The following is a 21,575-nucleotide window of genomic DNA, read 5'->3' as shown; positions in this document are numbered from 1 at the left end:
AAAAATAGAGGACCGAGCACTGATCCCTTTACAACACCACAGCTCACAGATTTTCAAGCAGAATAACACTCCTTCACCACTACCCTTTACCTTCTATGGCTGGCCAATTTTGAATCCACCCTACCTAGTCTCCATAGATCCCACATCCCTTACTTTCCTGAAACAGCCTACCATGAAGGACCTTGTTAAAGGGTTTACTAAAGTACACATATACAACGTCTACTGCCCTACCCTCATCACTCAGCTTTGTCATCTCCTTACAAAACACAATCAGCTTCTAAGACATGATATCTCCTGCATAAGGCCATGCTGACTACCTTAATGAGTCCTGAGGAAGGGTCTTGGCTTGAAACGTCAACTCTTTATTCCATTCCATCGATACTGCCTGACTGGCTGAGATCTTCCAGTTCCTTGTGTTTGTATTCCTGATAAGTCTATGATTTTCTAGATCTTATTCCTAAGAATCATCTCCAATAATTTTCCCACCACTTATGTAAGGCTCACTGACCTATAATTTTCAGGTCTTAAATAGAGGAACAACACTGGCTGTTCCTTAGCTCTCTGGGACCATATATTTGGCTGGCAAAGATACAAAGATCGCTGCCAAGCAGAAGGTACAAAAGCTTGAAAGCACCTACCACCAGTTTCAAATACAGCTTCTATCCCACTGACACTTGAGTTGTCCCCTAGTATGATAAAACGGACTCTTGACATTGCAATCTATCACATTATGTACTTGCACCTTCCTGTCTATCTACACTGCACTTTCTCTAAACTGTAACACTATATTCTGCATATTCTTTTTTGATTTTCCCTTGTACTACCTTAATGCACTGATGTGATAAAATGATCTGTATCTTTGGCACGCAAAACATAGCTTTTCATGGTAACTTGGTAATGTGACATTAATAAACCCAACTCAACAACTTTTTGCACTTTCCTCTCTTACCTCATTCAAAACCTGGGATATATCCAATCAGATCTTGAGGACTTACAGTATCGGATTTTAAGTTCTTCTGGAGCCCACTTATCTCATCTTACTTGATATCAATGTGCCCTAGAACATATACCTTCCTGATCTTGCAATCCTTCTTGTCCTTCTCCGTGGTGAAAACTGATGTGAAGTAATTGTTTAGTAGCTTGCAAACTTCTTTGAATCTCAGCATAAATTCCCTCCTCTGCCATTCAGTGGGTTTACCTACCCTAATTATCCTCTTGTTTTTATTACATATAAAATGTTTAGGATTCTCTTTGATCTTATTCGTGATGGACCCCTTTAGTTCTCTTGATTCCCTGTTTAAGTTTTCTCTTGCTTCATGTTTCTCAAAGTACCTGTCTGATTTCAGCTTCATAAATTATACATGTTTCCTTTATCTTTTAGACTAAATTTACAGCATCTCTTGTCATTCAAGGTTCTCAAATCTCACCATCCTTATAGGTATATTCCGGTCCTAAATTCTAACCAGCCAGTCTTTAAACAACTCTCCGATGTCAGATATGCACTTTCTCAGTGACAGCTGATTCCAATATACTCTACTCAATTCCTGTCTATAACTATTGTAAAGTTAGCCTTTTTCCAATTTAGCACTTTACCACAAGGTCCAGTCTTATCGTTGTCCATAACTAGCTGGAAACTTCCAAAGTTATAATTACTGCTCTCTCCCTGAAATTCCAATTACCAAGCCAGGCAGATTCCTCAAATCAAGATGGCCCCCTCACTGACTAGATCATCTACACACTGTTTAGAAACCCTCATAGACGCACCTAACAAATTCTGCCCCATCTAAGTCTCTGGAACTAAGGAAGTCCCAGTCCATAATCTGCTGACATATTTATTCCTCAATTTCCTGCTGTCATTTGGGATTGATCCTTATTATTCCTGAGTTCTACCCATTTTGCCTCAATGGATGAGCCCTCCAGGATGTTCCTGCAAAGTGCTACTATGACATTCTCCCACATCTCACTCACGTCTTTAACATCTCTCTCTATCAACAAAAGTTCTGAATCCTAAAACACTGAACTTCCAGACCTAACCTTGCTTTTTCCAAGTGTCTGTAATGGTTACAACTCCAAAACATCAACTATCCATTTATCGCCATAGATGCTGCCTGACCTATAGAGTTTATCCAGCATCTCCTGCCATTACTTCAGACCCTAAATTACTGGTTAACCTGTAAATCCATTTGCATTGAAATAAGCAAACTTTAGTCCCACTGTGTTTAATAAACTGGCCCTGTCTGTCCTCCTTTTCACATTTACTCTACTTTTCCTACAACACCTCCACTCACTGACTCACTGCTCAGGCACCCAACACCTCACCACACTATATTGCTTACATGTCTAGAAAAAATGTGTAAAGACAAAGAACACATGGCTTCAGAAGTTTTACATAGTCCATGAGACATAAACCCAAAACAAAGGATCTTTTTAAGGTTCATATCTTATGTTTTCCCTGCCTTGTAAGATATGATAGCCCCAGAGCTAGGAACAACTGTGTAGTAATTGTGCCCATTTCATTGCTGTCCTCTGAGAGGGAGGCAACAGAGGTGAATCAAGAGAGAGAGAAAGGAAACTAGGTAACATAAACTAAGATATTCATGCTAAAATTTATGAAATAATGATGTGTTGAAATTATAGATTGGACCTAAAATGAACCAAGTTACAAGCTATCTGGAAACTTCACTAAAACTTCTGCACAACAAAGGTGGTTGCTTTCCTGGATAAATTAACCACAAATTAGTTGACCAGACATAAGAATTGATTACTGTCAAGAATGGTGCCAGCTTCTATTTTCCAGATAGTTTGAATTCTGACTGTTTTGTAGTGTTTGAGATCAAAGAACTTTGTAGCACTAGCACTCGAGGTCTGCTTTGGATTAGTTCAAAGCTTTATTGTAAGAGACAGATCGAAGATTTATCTCCTTTCTCTGGGATGTTGTGGTCTACAATGTTGCTGCTTTGAGGTCCTGAAATGCACAGAGGTCTAAGCTCACTCTTAAACCTTGCAGCAAAATGAAAGCAGAGACAGATTAAGCGTTCAGTGCTCTGAACTGAAAGGTTTGCAGCTTAACTTTCTTAAAAGTTTAATTCCAAAAAATACTTCACCTCCATAAACAAAATTACAGGGTAAGTTATATCCTCACCATACTGTGGCTGCATACAGTGCCTATAAAAACTATTCACTCATCCCCCCCCCCACGGAAAATTTCATGTTTTATTGTTTTACAACATTGGATCACAGGGCATTTAATTTGGTTTTTTTGACACTGATCAATAGAAAAAGACTCTTTCGGGTCAAAGTGAAATCAGATCTTAGACCATAAGACAAAGGACCAGAAGTCGCCCATTTGGCCCATCGAGTCTGCTTTGCCATTTTATCATGAGCTGATCCATTCTCCCATTTAGTCCCACTCCCCCGTCTTCTCACCATAACCTTTGATGCCCTGGCTACTCGGAAACCTATCAATCTCTGTCTTAAATACACCCAATGACTTGGCCTCCACTGCCACCTGTGGCAACAAATTCCACAGATTCACCGCACTCTGGCTAAAAAAAATTCGTCGCATCTCTGTTCTGAATGGGCACCCTTCAATCCTTAAGTCATGCCCTCTCGTACTAGACTTCCCCACCATGGGAATCAATTTTGCCACATCCACTCTGTCCATGCTTTTCAACATTCAAAATGTTCCTATGACGTCCCCCCTCATTCTTCTAAACTCCAAGGAATATAGTCCAAGAGTGGACAAACATTCCTCGTATGTTAACCCTCTCATTCCCGGAATCATTCTAGTGAATCTTCTCTGAACCTTCTCCAATGTCAGTACATAGAACATAGAATAGTACAGCACAGTACAGGCCCTTTGGCCCACAATGTTGTGCCGACCCTCAAACCCTGCCTCCCATGTAAGCCCCCACCTTAAGTTCCTCCATCCTTTCTTAAATAAGGAGACCAAAATTGTCCACAGTACTCCAAGTGAGATCTCACCAGTGCCTTATAGAGCCTCAACATCACGTCCATGCTCCTATACTCTATTCCTCTAGAAATGAATGCCAACATTGCATTCGCCTTCTTCACCACTGACTCAACTTGGAGGTTAACCTTAAGGGTATCCTGCATGAGGACTCCCAAGTCCCATTGCATCTCAGAACTTTGAATTCTCTCCCCATTTAAATAATAGTCTGCCCGTTTATTTCTTCTGCCAAAGTGCATAACCATACACTTTCCAACATTGTATTTCATTTGCCACTTCTTTTCCCATTCTCCCAATCTATCCACGACTCTCTGCAAACTCTCCGTTTCCTCAGCACTACCGGCCCCTCCACCTATCTTTGTATCATCAGCAAACTTAGCCACAAAGCCACCTATTCCATAATCCAAATCGTTGATGTACAATGTCAGAAGAAGTGGCCCCAACACTGATCCCTGCGGAACACCACTGGTAACCGGCAGCCAACCAGAATAGGATCCCTTTATTCCCACTCTCTGTTTCCCGCCAATCAGCCAACACTCTATCCACGTATGTAACTTTCCCGTAATTCCATGGGCTCTTATCTTGTTAAGCAGCCTCATGTGTGGCACCTTGTCAAAGGCCTTCTGAAAACCCAAATATACAACATCCACTGCATCTCCCTTGTCTAGCCTACTGGTAATTTCCTCAAAAAATTGTAATAGGTTTGTCAGGCAGGATTTTCCTGACAAAGTTATCTTTACAAAGTTATATAAATTAGTTACAAATATAAATATAATATGACACACAAAATCATCACTGGTGCAGCCAGTTGATTTTAGAAGTCACATAATTAGTCAAATGGAGATCTGATTTTGGAGACGTGTGTGCAAACAAGGTGTTTCAATTGATTGCAGTAAAAATACACCTGCATCTGGAAGGTCCAACTGCGGGTGAGTCCGTATCCTGGCAAAAACTACACCATGAAAACGAAATAACACTCCAAGCAACTCCGCAAAAAGGTTATTGAAAAGCACAAGTCAGGAGATGGATACCAGAAAATTTGCTAGTCACCGAATATCCCTTGGAGTTCAGTTAATCACCAAGAAATGGAAAGAATATGGCACAGCTGTAAATCTGCCTAGAGCAGGTTACTCTCAAAAACTGAGTGACTGTGCAAGTAGGGGCTAGTGAGGGAGGCAACCAAGAGTCTTATGACAACTCGTGAGGGGTTACAAGCTGCAGAGGCTGAGGTGGGAGGGACTGTGCATACAACAACTATTGCCTGGGTGCTTCACCAGTCGCAGCTTTATGGGAAAGTGGCAAAGAGAAAAAAAACTCACTAGAAATCTTGACTAGAGTTTTCTAGAAGGCATGCGAGAGACCCTGAGATCAGCTAGAAGAAGGTTCTATGAACTGATGAAACCAAAATTGAGCTTTTTGTCCATCAGACTAAATGCTATGTTTGGCTATGTTTTGTCATAATCAAAAACACACCATGTGAAGCATGGTGGTGGCTGCATCATGCTGTGGGGATGCTTCACTGCAGCAGGCCCTGGAAGGCTTGTGAAACATAGAAACATAGAAAACCTACAGCACAATACATACCCCTCAGCCCACAATGCCGTGCCGAACATGTACTTACTTTAGAAATTACCTAGGGTTACCCATAGCCAGGTAGAAGGTAAAATAAATGCACAAACTACAGGGAATTCCTGGAGGAAAAGCTGATGCAGTCTGTGAGACAACTGCAACTGTGTTTCAATGTTATAAAACATGAAAATTTCCAAGGGAGAAAGTCCTTCAAATCTTATGCTTATATTGTTATTGATTCTGCTTTTAAATAAATAAATAAATAAATAAATAAATCTCAATCTCTCTCCCTCTCTCCCCCCTCCCCCCCTCCCTCCCTCTCGACAGATAGTTGAAATTTCTTCCAACTTAAATCATTGTCATTAATATATAATTTTTTTCTGTTAACTTTGTGACTTTGCTCAATCCAGCCCTTTCTCAGGTCTGTGCCACCTTTAGCAAGATGATGCTGGTGATATACGGCAATATTTTGTAGGCATCTCACAAAATGACAAGATACATTTCTGAAATACTATTGCTGCAATTTCCAGCCTATAACTTTCCTTTAAGCTTCTTTTACACACTAGTTAGTTGTCAGTCTTTTTCAATGAATCTAATGTATTTCTTTGCTCTACTGTAAATGCATGCATTCAAAATTACTTCTAGCCAGCTTCCCCCTCATTATACTCTACATAGACTTCAACTTCATATGAAACTCAAGCCTTCATATCCTCCTGATTTTTACCAAATCTTTTTCACATTCAACACCATTGCTCTCCCACATGTTCCCTGTCTTACAGTAATATTTTGAATTTACAGTTCTCACCCATGTTTTGTTATTGCCCTTTTCTCCACAACTCTCCCAGCCTTACCTCTGTCAGATCTTTTATCTCCTTTTTTTGCCTCTCAATCTTCTCCAAATTAAATAATTTCATGGCCCCAGCAATGGCACTCATTCTATAAGCCTCTCAATCTCTTCTTCCTCTCTAAAAGGTGTTCCTTAAAACCTGTTTCTTTGTCTAAACTTGATTATTTTCCTGAATATCACTTCTACAGTCTGATATTGAATGTTATTTAATAATGTCCTAATGGGGTGCTTTATGGTGTCCTGTGATGCTAATGGTGCTACTTAAGTTGTTTTTGTCATGGATCCTTTTTTGTAGTTTTGTGAGTCTGCTTCTATATAAGCTCCCGGCTTTGATTATCACAAATTACTCAACTTTATCTACTAGAACAAGAAGTTTCTGGATAAAGCTAAAAAAATATTCTAGACATAGAGTCATAAACTCCATGAAAAAGAGCACTGGCTGCACTTACTGTCCAAATTTAGTTCTCACTTGGCAGTTATAAACATGTGGCTTGTTAGAGGATAATATGAGTCAGCTTTGAGCAAGACCAAGTTGTGGTGAGAAGTGCACCTTTCTCATGGTCATAGTCATTGTCATAGTCATAGTCATACTTTATTGATCCCGGGGGAAATTGGTTTTTGTTACAGTTGCACCATAAATAATTAAATAGTAATGAAACCATAAATAGTTAAATAGTAATATGTAGATTATGCTAGGAAATAAGTCCAGGACCAGCCTATTGGCTCAGGGTGTCTGACCCTCCAAGGGAGGAGTTGTAAAGTTTGATGGTCACAGACAGGAATGACTTCATATGACGCTCTGTGTTGCATCTCGGTGGAATGAGTCTCTGGCTGAATGTACTCCTGTGCCCAACCAGTACATTATGTGGTGGATGGGATACATTGTCCAAGATGGCATGCAACTTGGACAGCATCCTCTTTTCAGACACCACCATCAGAGAGTCCAGTTCCATCCCCACAACATCACTGGCCTTCCGAATGAGTTTGTTGATTCTGTTGGTGTCTGCTACCCTCAGCCTGCTGCCCCAGCACACAACAGCAAACATGATCGTACTGGCCACCACAGACTCATAGAACATCCTCAGCATCGTCTGGCAGATGTTAAAGGACCTCAGTCTCCTCAGGAAATAGAGACATCGCTGACCTCCTTGTAGACAGCCTCAGTGTTCTCTGACCAGTCCAGTTTATTGTCAATTCGTATCCCCAGGTATTTGTAATCCTCCACCATGTCCACACTGACACCGCCCCCCCCCCCCCCCGGATGGAAACAGGGGTCACCGGTACCTTAGCTCTCCTCAGGTCTACCACCAGCTCCTTAGTCTTTTTCACATTAAGCTGTAGATAATTCTGCTCACACCATGTGACAAAGTTTCCTACCGTAGTCCTGTACTCAGCCTCATCTCCCTTGCTGATGCATCCAACTATGGCAGAGTCATCCGAAAACTTCTGAAGATGGATACAAGTGAAGCTGTGGAGTACTTACCGTAACTTTCAGACTTACTCTTTTTGACACATGTACACATTCAATTCGATGGTGGGACTTAAACACTGGAGTCTTTTTCACATTGATATAGATAGACAATAGCAATGAACACCTTCTGCCCACCAGCTGTTTTTCCTTTTCACTGTCTCCAAACGGAAAAGGAACATTGAGCAGCTGAATAATGCACAGTGAATTTGTAATTCTTGGAATTCCTGCTGCCTCCACCTAAAAATATTGACTGCAGTGGTATCTTCACTGTGCTGCACTATAGCTTGCTCAAATTAAGTGTAAATTTTGGTAACTATTGAAGTTTTATTGTATGACTGTATCTAACACATATACTGTTGGTTTCTTACCTTAGTTTCATTCTGCAACACAATACTCTCCTGAGGCAAAACTTTAACTCTGTTGCCCCAACTTGTCACAGTATGTGAGACGTTAAGTTTTTCATCACTTCTTGGCTTACATCTGCCAAGGACAATAAAAGACAATTACAAATAAGGGCAGGAGTCTTCAAAAGGAAGAAAGTACTGCAATTGATTTGTACGGTTTTGCGAGAACATTAATTGCTAAATTTTACTCAAAGAAGCATGTGTTGATGGATGTTAAAAGGGAAAAAAGTGTTTGCTGTGCTTGATTACAGAGTGTGGGAGTTGATACCGGAGGCAGGCAATACAAGCTCGAAACCAAGAGGAAATCAGCCACGCTACAGTCAGGGAGAAGGGAACAATTGTGTTACAGGGAATGGATTTCCATGAGAGAGGAAGCTAGACAACAACAGGAAAGCAAAATCATGAGTCACGTTCATACAGGAAAGCACCTTCGGCTGCTGTTAGGCCAAGATAAGGATGCTCTCAAGGCTCATGTAGGTGAAGACCACCACTATCTCATTTTTCCCTTTAATACCACCTTAAGAATAGGACCATCTCTTGCCTTTTAATATGCCTCCCATGCAAACAAAATAGTGTCAATTGACATTAATAAGAAAGGTGACAATGCTGAAAGATTTGAAATTAAAAGAGCGATGTATACTCTACGAATTATTGATGCGAAAATAAGAACCTTGACCTCTGAGCCTGTATAAGAATAACCTCTTGGGCAGGAACAAAAAGATCAGAAATACAATGGTATTTATAAAAATCTCATGAAGAATAAACAGAACTATGCCTGCTAGTTCCTGGTGTGACTGTCAGTTTAATTCCAATCTACTTGCTCATCCTATCCTCTTTTATTGCATCCTGAGTGTTATTCACTGCCAAACGTTTACGAAGGGAAAAGAATGAGTAAATTGCCTTACGTGGATGATCCAGTGTTACAAGGCTGCCACTGCCAGTAGAAGTGCAGAATCGGAGTTCCAGTGGCAGTACAGGTCAGTCTGTATGTTTTCCCTAGATGATAAAATTTTTGCTCTGAGGAAGCCACATTTTTATCAGTGATCTGTGGTTTTTCTGTAAGCAAGAACAGTGGAAAGATTGTAAAATTCTAGAAGAAAGACAAATAACATGTTGAAATAATGTCATTCTGATTTCTATTTTCCAAAAATATACTTTATGCATAACATTTCCAGAACTATAATACAGGGCACACATACATTACCAATTATAACATGATATTTCCCATTTGTTTGTAAAAAATACACCATAAAAATTTATATAGGCCAGGATAGAACGGCCATGGAAAGGACAGGGGGCATGGCAAGAGGTAAGTGTTTTAAAACACAAAGAATGATGAGTGTATGGAACTTACTGCTAAGGGTGATGGTAGATGCACATGCATCGGGGACATTTAAGTAACTCTTAGATAGGCTCATGGATGATAGAAAAATTGAGGGCTATGCGGTCTCTTGGCAAAGAAATGCCCCCAAAGATTTTTTTTGAGCATCTCTTCCCCAGCACAACTGCTCAAAAGCAACATGTGTTATACCCATTTTTCCAATTTTGTGGATCAGCATGTTCTCTACAGGGGAAGGTATGACCAATACAAAAGGAATAGGTTGCCCTTGAACTTGAGAGGGAGCAATGTCCTTGCTGGCAAGTTTGCTAGAGCTGTTGGTGAGGGTTTAACTTAGATTGGCGGAAGGATGGAAACGGAGGTATTAGGTCAGATGATAGAGCTGTGGGATTAAGGGAAGAGGCAATTTACAGAGAGACTGTGAGGAAAGGTTCAGAGTCTTTTTACAGAGAGAGTAGTAGGCAGCTAAAACACACTGCCTACATGAACTTGAAGACAATATATGGATATAGATCAGGACCAGGCAGGGGGCGAGTTTCATATGGCATCATGGTCTGCACAGACATTGTGGGCTGAAAGGCTTGCCTTGTGCTGTATTGTTCTGTGTTTAAATGATAAGGAAGCTACTACACTGCAAATACCCGGAACAGTGAAAGTGATTAATATTTGCCTGGTTGCTGTGATGAAGGAACACATCACAGTCATACCATCTGCACAAAGTTCTAAGTAAATTTATTATCAAAGAACATATATGTCACCATATGTTACCCTAAGATTCACTTTTGTGCAGGCATTCACAGAAAATAGAAAGAAACACAATAGGATCAATGAAAAAAATTGCACACAAGATGGAAAAAGAAGCTATATGCAAAAAACTGTGCAAATACAAAAAGAAAAAAAAACATAAAAATAATAATCAATTAAGCTAGAATGGTGTGGGCACGTGGCCAAGTGGTTAAGGCATTGGACTAGCGACCTGAAGATCGTGAGTTCGAGCCCCAGCCGAGGCAACATGTTGTGTCCTTGAGCAAGGCACTTAATCATATACTGCTCTGCGATGACACTGGTGCCAAGCTGTATGGGTCCTAATGCCCTTCCCTTGGACAACATCGGTGTCGTGGAGAGGGGAGACTTGCAGCATGGGCAACTGCTGGTCTTCCATACAACCTTGCCCAGGCCTGTGCCCTGGAGAGTGAAGACTTTCCAGGTGCAGATCCATGGTCTCGCAAGACTAACGGATGCCTTTATTTATTTATTTAAGCTATAAGATGAAATGAAAAGTCCTTGAAATTGAGTCCATAGGTTCTAGGAACAGTCCAGTATTGGGTTGATGAAGTTGGGCGAAGTTATCCCTACTGGTTCAGGAGCCTGATCGTTGAGTGGTAATAACCGTTCCTGAACCTGGTGATTTGGGTCTAGAGGCTTCAGTACCTCCTTCCTGATGGCAGCAGCAAGAAGAGAGCATGGTCTGGATGCAGGAGGGGTCACTGATGATGGAAGCTGCTTTCCTATGACAGTGCTCCTTGTACTTGAGCTCAGCTGTGGGAAGGACTTTGCCCGTGACAGACTGGGCCATAACCACTACATTTTGTAGGCTTTTCTGTTCAAGAGCATTGGTTTTTCTGTATCATGCTGTGATGCAACCAGTCATTAGACTCTCCACTGTATATTTATAGAAGTTTGTCATTGCTTTAGATGGCATGCCAAATCTTTGCATACTTCTAAGAAAGTAGACGTGCTACTGTAATTTTTTTTTTGTGATAGCACTTACGTGCTGGACCCGTGACAGATCCTTTGAAATGATAACTCCGAAAAATGTAAAGTTGCTGACCCTCTCCACCTCTGAGTCCCTGATGACGACTGGCTCATGGACCTCCAGTTTCCTCCTCCTGTAGTTAATAATTTTGCTGACACTGAGTCACAGGTTGTTATTGTGGCACCACTCAGCTAGATTTTCAGTCTCCTTCCTATATGCTGATTCATCAGCACCTTTGATTGGCCAACGACAACAAACTTAAATACAACATTGCTTAGCCTCGCAGTCGTAAGTGTAAAATCAATAGAGCAGGGAGGCTTGCAGTGCACCTGTGCTGATGGTGATTGTGCAGGAGACGTTACTGTAAGTCTGAACTGACTGAGGTCTGCAAGAAAGTAAATTGAGGATCCAGTTGCACAAGGAGGTATTGAAGCAAGGTCTTAGAGATTATTGATTAGTTTTGAGAGTATAATAGTATTGAATGTTGAGCTGCAGTCAATGAAAAGCATCCTGATGCATACAATTTTGCAGTTCAGATGTTCCAGGGTTGAATGATGAGTTAATGAAATGGCATGCACTGTTGATCTGTTGTGACAGTAGCAACTGGAGTTCCTCAGATAGGAACTGATATGTTTCTTCACCATCCAGCTGATTCTAACTGTACTGGTGATTATATTTTTATCTTCAGAATGGCCCATCTCTCGAATGGCTAGCACCAATTAAAGTTAACCTGCACTACTTATAGCCACATTGCCCCTCAGTAAGTGTAAGTGGCAGAAGTCATTTTGGAAGCACTTGCTCCTTTTCAAAAGACTTTTGGCACAACACAGGAGATTGAAGGCACAATGGATATCAAACCTGCACCAGGAGGTGGAAAGGACAGATGCTTTGTATCAGGAGGGGGGCAGGAGGACTTCTGAGCTGATAGTCAGAATATAGAATGTGAGCAGAATTATCAGCAGCTTAATGTGAAAAAGACTAAGGAACTGGTGGTAGACCTGAGGAGAGCTAAGGTACTGGTGACCCCTGTTTCCATCCGGGGGACAGTGTGGACATGGTGGAGGATTACAGATACCTGGGGATACAAATTGACAATAAACTGGACTGGTCAAAGAACACTGAGGCTGTCTACAAGAAAGGACAGAGCCGTCTCTATTTCCTGAGGAGACTGAGGTCCTTTAACATCTGTCGGAAGATGCTGAGGATGTTCTACGAGTCTATGGTGGCTAGTGCGATCATGTTTGCTGTTGTGTGCCGGGACAGCAGGCTGAGGGTAGCAGACACCAACAGAATCAACAAACTCATTCGGAAGGCCAGTGATGTTGTGGGGATGGAACTGGACTCTCTCACGGTGGTGTCTGAAAAGATGATGCTGTCCAAGTTGCATGCCATCTTGGTCAATGTCTCCCATCCACTACATAATGTACTGGGTGGGCACAGGAGTACATTCAGCCAGAGACTCAGTCCACCGAGATGCAGCACTGAGCGTCATAGGAAGTCATTCCTGCCCGTGGCCATCAAACTTTACAACTCCTCCCTTGGAGGGTCAGACATCCTGAGCCAATAGGCTGGTCCTGGACTTATTTCCTGGCATAATTTACATACTACTATTTAACTATTTATGGTTCTATTACTATTTATTATTTATGGTGCAACTGTAACGAAAACCAATTTCCCCCGGGATCAATAAAGTATGACTATGACTATGACTAAACAGTTGTGGATGGCATTGTCAGAAGATGATTCGTTCTTATCCCAAGGAAACGTGTTCATTCCATAATGCTAGGTTCTGCCTTCCACCGTTATAAAAGTCCATGCCTCTTCCGCTCACTGGCAGGTTCATATTTAGTTCCTCCAGTACAATACGATAGTCTCTAGCCCTCTCTCTACCTCATTATGGTCGTGCACATTATTCTTTACCTGCACTACACTTTCTCCATAGCTGCTACACTTTATTTTGCATTGTTATTGTTCTCCCTTGTTCTACCTCAAGGTACTGCATAATGACTCGATCTGCATGAACAGTTTGCAGATAAGCTTTTCACTGTATCTTGGCACATATGACAATAATAAACCAATACCAATACCTAGTGCTCCAAATGGAAGCCATGGTCATCGCTTTACTGCAGATTTTAGGATAACACTTCTGGGTTTTCACTCCTAATGGTCTTCCCTGCCACCTGTCAATTCCTTCAGGACTGAAACCAGCCAGAAGAGGGATCAACGACCAACATGTTGGTAAGGGAATACAATTACCACAGAGATTCTTTAAATATCTTGGACCATCCTGTTTCTCCAAGTTTTCTGTGACTCTTCTGTAATAGCTCTAACAGCTGACCAGGAGAAACTCCATGGGGGTTCACTTTGTACCTTATGATTCAACCAAACATTGATAGTTTGCACTTGGAGTACAGTGTACAGTTCTGGTCAGCACAGTACAAGAAAGGTGTGATGGTCTCAACATCCTTCCTATAATGGCTTGACCAGAACTGTATACAATACTACAGATGTGGGCTAATTAGAGTACTGTATGACTTCCTGACTTTTGAACTCAGCTTCTCGTCTAACAAAAGGCAAACATGCTACATGCCTGTTAACCACTCTATAAACCTGTGTAGTGCTTTCACGGAGCTATGAACTCAAACCTGAAGATCCCCCTGCTCATGTATTAAATGCTTCCAATTGTGTGCGATTCAAATAGCCTCTGACAGCCAAGTCCAGCTCCTAATCTTCACGTGTGGCTTAGCTATCAAGCCCAGCGGAACCATTTCTACTGACAGGGAAGGGGCAAAGGAAGTTTATTGGCACCCTAAGACCAGTTGCTTAAGGCAAATGGGGCTCGTGAGCTATGGTCGGCAGCTCATCTGGGAGGAAAACTCCAATCTCAAACTTCTGCTGCCTTGCACTTATACCTGCTCATGGGGGAGGCTTCAGGCATAAACCCAGAGGGAAAAATCCGGAGTTGGAGTCCCGAGGGTTGTCCTACATGAGTTCATTGCTGACTGGCAACTCCTGTGACACTACTGGTGCCAAACTGCTGGTCTCTGCTGTTCCTTTGGGCTCACTAGATATGTTCATCAGATATCAGAGCAAGACTACAGCTTGCTCTCCGTATCGTACTGCCCTAGCTAGGGTGCAACAGCCATAGTCAGCCCTGAGCAATTGAAGCCTCCATTCTTTGCCAGTCTTCTATACTATCCACAACACCATCAAACTTCATATCATCTGCAAACTTACTAACCCACCCATCTACATTTTCATTCAAGTCATTTATATACATCACAAACACTGGAGGTCCCAGTACAGTTTCCTGCAAAACATGACTAATCACAGACCTCCAGCTAGAATCAGCCAGTTTGACCACTGTCCTCTGTCTTCTATAGGCAAGCCAGTTCTGAATCCGAATGGCCAATTCACAATGATCCCATGCATCTTAATCTTCTGAATGTGCCCCCCATGAGGGATCTTGTCAAATGTCTTACTAAAATCCATAGCTCTACCTTCAATCACTTTTGTAACCTCATCATAAAACTCAATCAAATTAATAATTGACAATATGCTAACAACTGATTAAAGTCATGAGAATGTTATTTCACAGGATTATACAAAGATGTAAAAATCTACAGATGTTGAAAATCCAAGCCTAATGAAGTGTCTTGGCCCAAAATGTCAACTGTTTACTCTTTTCTATATATGAGGCCTGGCCTGCTGAGATCCCCCATCATTTTGTGTATGTCACAGGATAGTACTAAGTTTCCATGTCCTAATATTGCATAGCACATTTTCGATAAAAAAATTCTCTGGCATAACTTTGCAAGAAAATTGTTCTCATCTCATCTGTTTTATAAATTAATGATATTAAAAATGTAAGGGGTTTCTTCTTTTACGTTACTGGTTGAGGCTAATCAAAATGGTTTCTTTGTTATGTTAGAATAAAATGGCTTCTTCGTTATGTTAACTGCTGAGACAATTCTCTCTCTAGCAGCTTGTTTGGGTTATATTACTGATAATGAGAACTGTATTCATTTGCTAACCAGTTGGGATAGATGTTATTCTTTCCTGCATGTCCGTAAGCTATTGTTTTCGTGTGCTTTGGAGCAGAAGGCATGATGGAGATCCAATGGTGGAAAGAGAACTCTGTTAATTGAGCTCCAATTGTTGTGCACAAAGTGGTTGAACTTTGATGTTTGGCACCTTTTACGTTCCTTTTATATTTTATCTCTATTAATTACATAGTTCCAGTAAGATCTATCAAATGTAATCATTTAATCGCATATGTTGTATTGTCTGTTATTTGACGGGGTGGGGTACATCACACAGCATCCACACAAACTTGATTACCCAGTTTGGCGGGGCCGAAGGCTGCTCTTCCCAGATGAAAGCGAGCTGAGCGAGCCTGAGGCTGACCAGGGGCTACATCTGGGGACTTCGTCTATGGATTTGATTCAGTAGGAAGCTGTGTGATTACCCTCTTTAAATTATGCCTGCTGTGGGGACGGAAAGCTGATGTGCCTCTGTGGGATTGCTGGTTGTTACTGCATGCATGTTGGGTGGGGTGGCTGTTGGTACCCTGGAGGTCTTTGTCTGAGTTCAGACTAGCGCTGACGAGTTGGTGGTGAGACTGCCAGTGTCTATTGGTGCCCCGGGTGAGGCGGGGCCATGGGCTGTCCATACTGTTCAGAGAGAGAGGAAAGAGTGGTCTGATTCAGAGGTAGTGTCTGCGAATAAATGTTCCAGCTCTGGCAAGCTCCGTCTGGTTTTTGGGATAATGACCACCCCTAAAGGGGAGGAGGCATGGGCGGAGCGGATCTCTCGGTTGTTAGATGAGTGGCAGTGCTCGGTTGAGGGAGAGCGACAGGGATTGGTTGGAGGTTTGAGTAGGCGGGCTGTTGACAGTGTTAGAACTGTCAGGGTCAATTACCCCGTAGTGACAGCTGCCAGTTATCTGAAAGCTGGGGAAAATGCGTCTGGTTCGACTGGAAGTAAAATGCAACGCCTGGGGGGGCTTTCCATACCTGTGTCAGGGGATTGGGGAAAAGCTTTCAGGGTATCTTCTCTGGCTAGGGGGGCAGCTAAATTGCTTGCAGTGCCAGGGGGATCACTTAAGGGGATCAGCCCCTCCCTCAGTTGTTCAGCTGATCAGAGGGGGTCAGGAAACTTAGTGGAGGCCCAGTGGGGGAATGGCTTGGGATCTCTGGGGGAGCACGTTCCCAGCAATGTACCAGGAAACTTCCAAAAGGAACAGACCCTATTCCTGAAGGCTTAGAGGGACCACACCCCTGTGTGTCGTTACGGATAGATGGAAGCTATGGTAAAGCCATCCTCGACACTGGGGCACAGGTCAAGTTGTTGTACAGTTTGTTTTACAACTGGTTTCTGAAGCATTTACCCTTTGACAACATTAAGGGCACTGGAGGTTTGGGGTACCAGTGCCAGTGATTATCCAGAAGACGATTATTGGTGAACTTTCCTTTTGTAATTTATCTCTATAAATTACATAGTTCCAGTAATCGCATATGGTGTATTGTCTGTTATTTGGCGGGGTGGGGTACATCCCACAGCATCCACACAAACTTGATTACCCAGTTTGGCGGGTCCGAAGGCTGCTCCCCCTAGAGGAAAGTGAGCTGAGCGAGCCTGAGGCTTACCAGGAGGCTACAAAAACATTTGGTCCTGAAAATATTTTGAGCGGAACTTATATGGAATTATTTAATAAATGTGAATATTACCCCTTTGCTATTTTGACAGGTTATATTGACCTGATAGAAGATGAATTTCAATCAAAAGCAAAATGTTAACACCTAATGGTGTAATGTCAGAACCTTTGCAAAAACTTTTCTTTGAGTTGCCCCTCCTTCATCCTTTCTTTAAACTCAGTCTTGTTCCTCAGCCCACCTGAAACAATTCCATGGAGTTTGTGGAACAATTCTTCCTTTATCAGAGAGCAGAAAAAGGAGCATGTGGAAGGTTTAAATGTGAGATACAAGTTGCAGTTTTCACATGGCAATTGTCATGCAAACTATCAGTTGAGCAGCTACTTGTTTGCAGCTCCATACTATGGAATTTGCCCTCTGGCATAAGCAAAATGGATTCCACAACTCAGCTACTAAGAGGGATTAGATGCAGCTTTATTTAAAATACTTCTCAACAAAGCAAAAGCTCCAGACTTAAACCCAAGAAATGCATTGGAATTCTGCACTAACTCTCATTTTAAACAGGCATTGAAAGTGATTTTCTTTTAGCATTGATTTTCTGACAGTTTTCAGGGTTTTAGTTGTTTTAATATGGAGAATTTCGAAAGAAAATTGTTATGCTTCGCTGTTGGTCAAGCTAATTGTATGTATGCATATAAGATATAAAAGGTAATTCAATGTATTGATGAATGGTCAGAAAGGAAAAGTAAATCCTGTGGTTGTTGAACATTTGAAATAACTTCATTCTCCTGGTCTTTACCATTCTACAGGGCCCTCTATAATTTGTACCTCTTGCTCTTCACTTCAACATATTGATTTCTAAACATTCCTCTTGTATTTCATCTGATTATTCTTTCTTTCGCAATAGATATTGCTTGGCCAGCTGAGCATTTTCAGCATTTTCCATTGTCCTTGTAGACTGAATGGATTTTATTTTTAACAAGAATTACTTTACAGGAATAATTTATCACTGCATTTAGAGTATTGCAGCACAGAAACTGTCTCTTCAGCCCATTGGCCCATACTGTCAAGATGCCCAAATAAGCTAGTTTCATTTGTCCATGTTTTTTTCCCTTTCCTGTCTATGTCCAAATATCTTTTTAATGTTGTTATTGTATCTGGCTCAACCACTTCCTTTGGCAGATTGTTCTGTATACGCACAACCCTCTGAGAGAAATAGTTGCCCTTTAGGTCCCTATTAAAGCATTCCTTTCTCACTTTAAACCTATGTCCTCTAGTTTTTTTATTCCCTTTCCCTGGAAAAATGACTACCAGATCACTGACATTCACAACTTTATACACCTCTGGAAGGCCATGCCACAATCTCCAATGCTCCAGCAAATAAAGTGCTGTCCTGCCCAAGCCCACCCTACAACTTAGACCCTCGAGTCTTGGCAATATTCTCTTAAGTCTTTGTTGTATTCTCTGATGTATTTCTTATAAAAGGGTAACTAAAACTGAACCCAGAACTCCAGGTGCAGCCTTATACTTACAGTCTTGTACACTTGCAATATCATGTCCTAACTCCTATACACAGTGCACTGACTGATGAAAGCCGGTGTGCCAAATGCCTTTTTCACCACTCTAAGTGTGGTGCCACTTGTACTCCTAGGTCCCTCTATCCTGTAACACTCTCCAGAGACCTACCAGTTACTGTATACGTGCACCATGATTTGACTTTGCAAACTATACCTTGCGCTTGTCTAGATTGATTGCTATTCCCACTCACTATACCCCTTGCCCATCCTCTGGGCTTCCCCCCGTGCTTTTCTTTCTCCCTAGGCCTCCTGTCCCATGATTCTCTCATATCCCTTTTGCCAATCAACTTTCCAGCTCATGGCTCCATCCCTCCCCCTCCTGTCTTCTCCTATCATTTTGGATCTCCCCCTCCCACTTTCAAATCTCTTACCAGCTCTTCTTTCAGTTAGTCCTGACGAAGGGTCTCGGCCTGAGACATCGACTGTACCTCTTCCTAGAGATGTTGCCTGGCCTGCTGCGTTCACCAGCAACTTCTATGTGTGTTGCTTGAAATTCCAGCATCTGCAGAATTCCTCATGTTTGCTATTTGCTAATCCTTGCTTCACTTATTTTAGTTGATCAAAACTTCTGATAACCTTCTTCACTACAATATCACCTATTTTTTTTGTCATCCACAAGTGGTTGGAGGCAGCTGATGGTTTAGGTTTCACATCAGAAACATAAAAGTCTGAGTTTCCTGTATATTACACAGAATTAAAGAGCAGAGTGTACAAGTATTCCATTTTTCCCCATTGCCTTCTTAATAGCATTCAGCCTTATTTCCTTGCCAGTTTGTGACACCAAGCCATGACCAGATGGCAATAAGGAAGAAGCGAGAAATTATGAAGGAGTGAATATGTGGAAGTGGGAGATAGGAACTGGATGGTCATCACTAAACATTGAGGGAAGATCTTGGATTTCAGTTCCACGTTTTGATCCCTTTGAACACATACTAATTTTTTTTTTATCAGTGATGATATTTTAAATTGCGGTCACTAGTCTGTTGTATGTAAATTTGCATACTGCAAAGGTCAGCTCAGTGTCAAAGCTGGTGGAGCAGCTGCCTTGGAGTTCCAGCAATCTGGGTTTAACCCTGACCTTGGGAGATGTTTGTGTGGAGTTTGCATGTCCTTCCTATGACAAGTGCGTCCTCTCCTCTGGGGAACATCATCGTGATGATTGGGAGGGGGTGGGGAGAAATTGGGCACTTTAATCACTGGAGAAGAATATCATGGAAGGGTTCAGGAAGATGACAGAAAGAGAATGGAGAAATTGATCAGGATCTGAAAAATGGGTGTGATGTGATTATTCAGTAACAATTAAATCTTAATGAGAAACCCAGCTGAAGGAAGGTGCTCGCTCTGAATTCCATGTCAGCAGCCAAGGTAAGATCCAGTTATTCAAGTAACACTAAACCAAGTCTGAGCCCTCTAGCTAAGTGCCACTTTGGTATGTGAAGTCTATGTCCTCTGGGCTCTGTAAGTGCTTTGGGACATTGTGCAATCAATGTCAAAACAAATACTCTTTATTATTTGATGTCACTGCACATGCCCAGCCCATTCCAAACAAAATGAGAGAGGTCGAGAGTGGGTGTGTGGGGGGTAAGGGGAGGGCAAGGGTATGGGGGAGGGAAAGAGAGAGGGAGAGAGATTCCATAACTTAGTTCCATGGGAAATACTGGATACTGAACAGCAATTAAAATGCAGGTAAAGGAGGGCAGGAATGCAAGAGAAAGTAAAAGGTGATCTGTGAGAAGGCGGAAATCAGGAGACAAAATTACAGGTGACATAAATGACACAATAGATGACAGCATCCCAAATTAAGAATTGGAAGATGAGTCGAAAAGGTGGAAAAGGTAACAGCAAATCACCTGAAATAGGGAAGAGGTGAAATTGTTGGACTCTCTATTTGACAATATGTTTGTCTCATATTTGGTCTTGAATACATAATTTCCTGACACGTGGGAGGGGAAGGGGTGAGATCTGCTCCTCAATCTGACTCCTAGCTGAAGGAAAAATAATCTAAAGAGAGCAGGATAGTTAAGAGTTTTAAATACATTACAAAGAATGAACTATCATCTTGTCTGATATAAGTAAGAAGGATATTTACTGTTTATTGTAATGCTTTTTTCAATTTGGATGAGGCTATTTTCCTTTATGCTTATTTTTATGAGTGACAGTGTGGGCGAAGTGATCCTTGGCATCATTGTTCTATTAATGAAGTGTCTACATACTGCCTCACACAATGGTTTCTATAATGACCAGGTGACTTGATCTGCCGGACTTTCAACTCGGAAATACATTTGTTCTAGTAACTCGTCCTTTAACAATCTTAACAATGACAAGGTGCGCAGTGGCTTTTGAAATTCCCCGTCATATTGTGTTGCCTTGGACAAATATCCTTCTATGATATGAACAACAAGAGGGTAACTTCACTCAACTTCAACACTAAACTGTTGCTGCAACCCTTGGATTCACTTTCAAGTATTCCTCATCTTGTTTTCTCAATATTTATTGTTTATTTATGTATTGTTATTCGTTTGTTTGTTTTTTTTTGTATTTGCACAGTTTGTTGTCTTTTGCACATTGGTTGTTTGTCCATCTTGTGTGCAGTTTTTCCACTGATTCTATTATGTTTCTTTGTATTTACTGTGAATGCCCACAGACATAAATCTCAGGGTTGTATCTGGTGTTGTAAGTGTACTTTCATAATAAGTTTACCTTGAACTTTGAAATTTGAACTATAGCTCTTAGTGAGGGAATATTCACATTTCCAGCTAGAAAACATTGGCCTTAATTTCAAGTTTCTAAAAGTCAGTAGCAAAATTCAGGGCTCTAGCTTTTAAAATATATTTAAACTTCTCAGGGCTCCAGATTATCTAGTTTTCCCTGACTTCTGCTGCTCTTCCCTACCAAACCAAAGTTAAATTATCAACTTGCATTTGTAATTTACAGACGCAACTTCAATGATCTAAGCCAAATCTTAGCAAAACCATGAAACTTTGGAAT

General features: G+C 41.5%; 1 protein-coding gene across 1 annotated transcript in view; it reads right to left on the bottom strand.

Moving 5' to 3' along the window:
• The window catches only part of kdrl (kinase insert domain receptor like), a 222,878-nt gene that overhangs the window by 101,136 nt on the left and 100,167 nt on the right, over positions 1-21,575 (bottom strand). The window contains exons 10-11 of the mRNA XM_072270842.1: positions 9,167-9,317; positions 8,226-8,337 (exon numbers count right to left, since the gene is read on the bottom strand). Coding sequence (XP_072126943.1) covers positions 8,226-8,337; positions 9,167-9,317 — 263 coding nt within the window. The remainder of the gene's footprint in view (positions 1-8,225; positions 8,338-9,166; positions 9,318-21,575) is intronic.

The sequence above is a fragment of the Mobula birostris genome, chromosome 10, assembly GCF_030028105.1.
Source record: "Mobula birostris isolate sMobBir1 chromosome 10, sMobBir1.hap1, whole genome shotgun sequence".
NCBI classification, from domain to species: domain Eukaryota; kingdom Metazoa; phylum Chordata; class Chondrichthyes; order Myliobatiformes; family Myliobatidae; genus Mobula; species Mobula birostris.
Note: the sequence above shows the minus strand (reverse complement) of the source record. Positions and strands in the feature narration are given on the sequence as shown.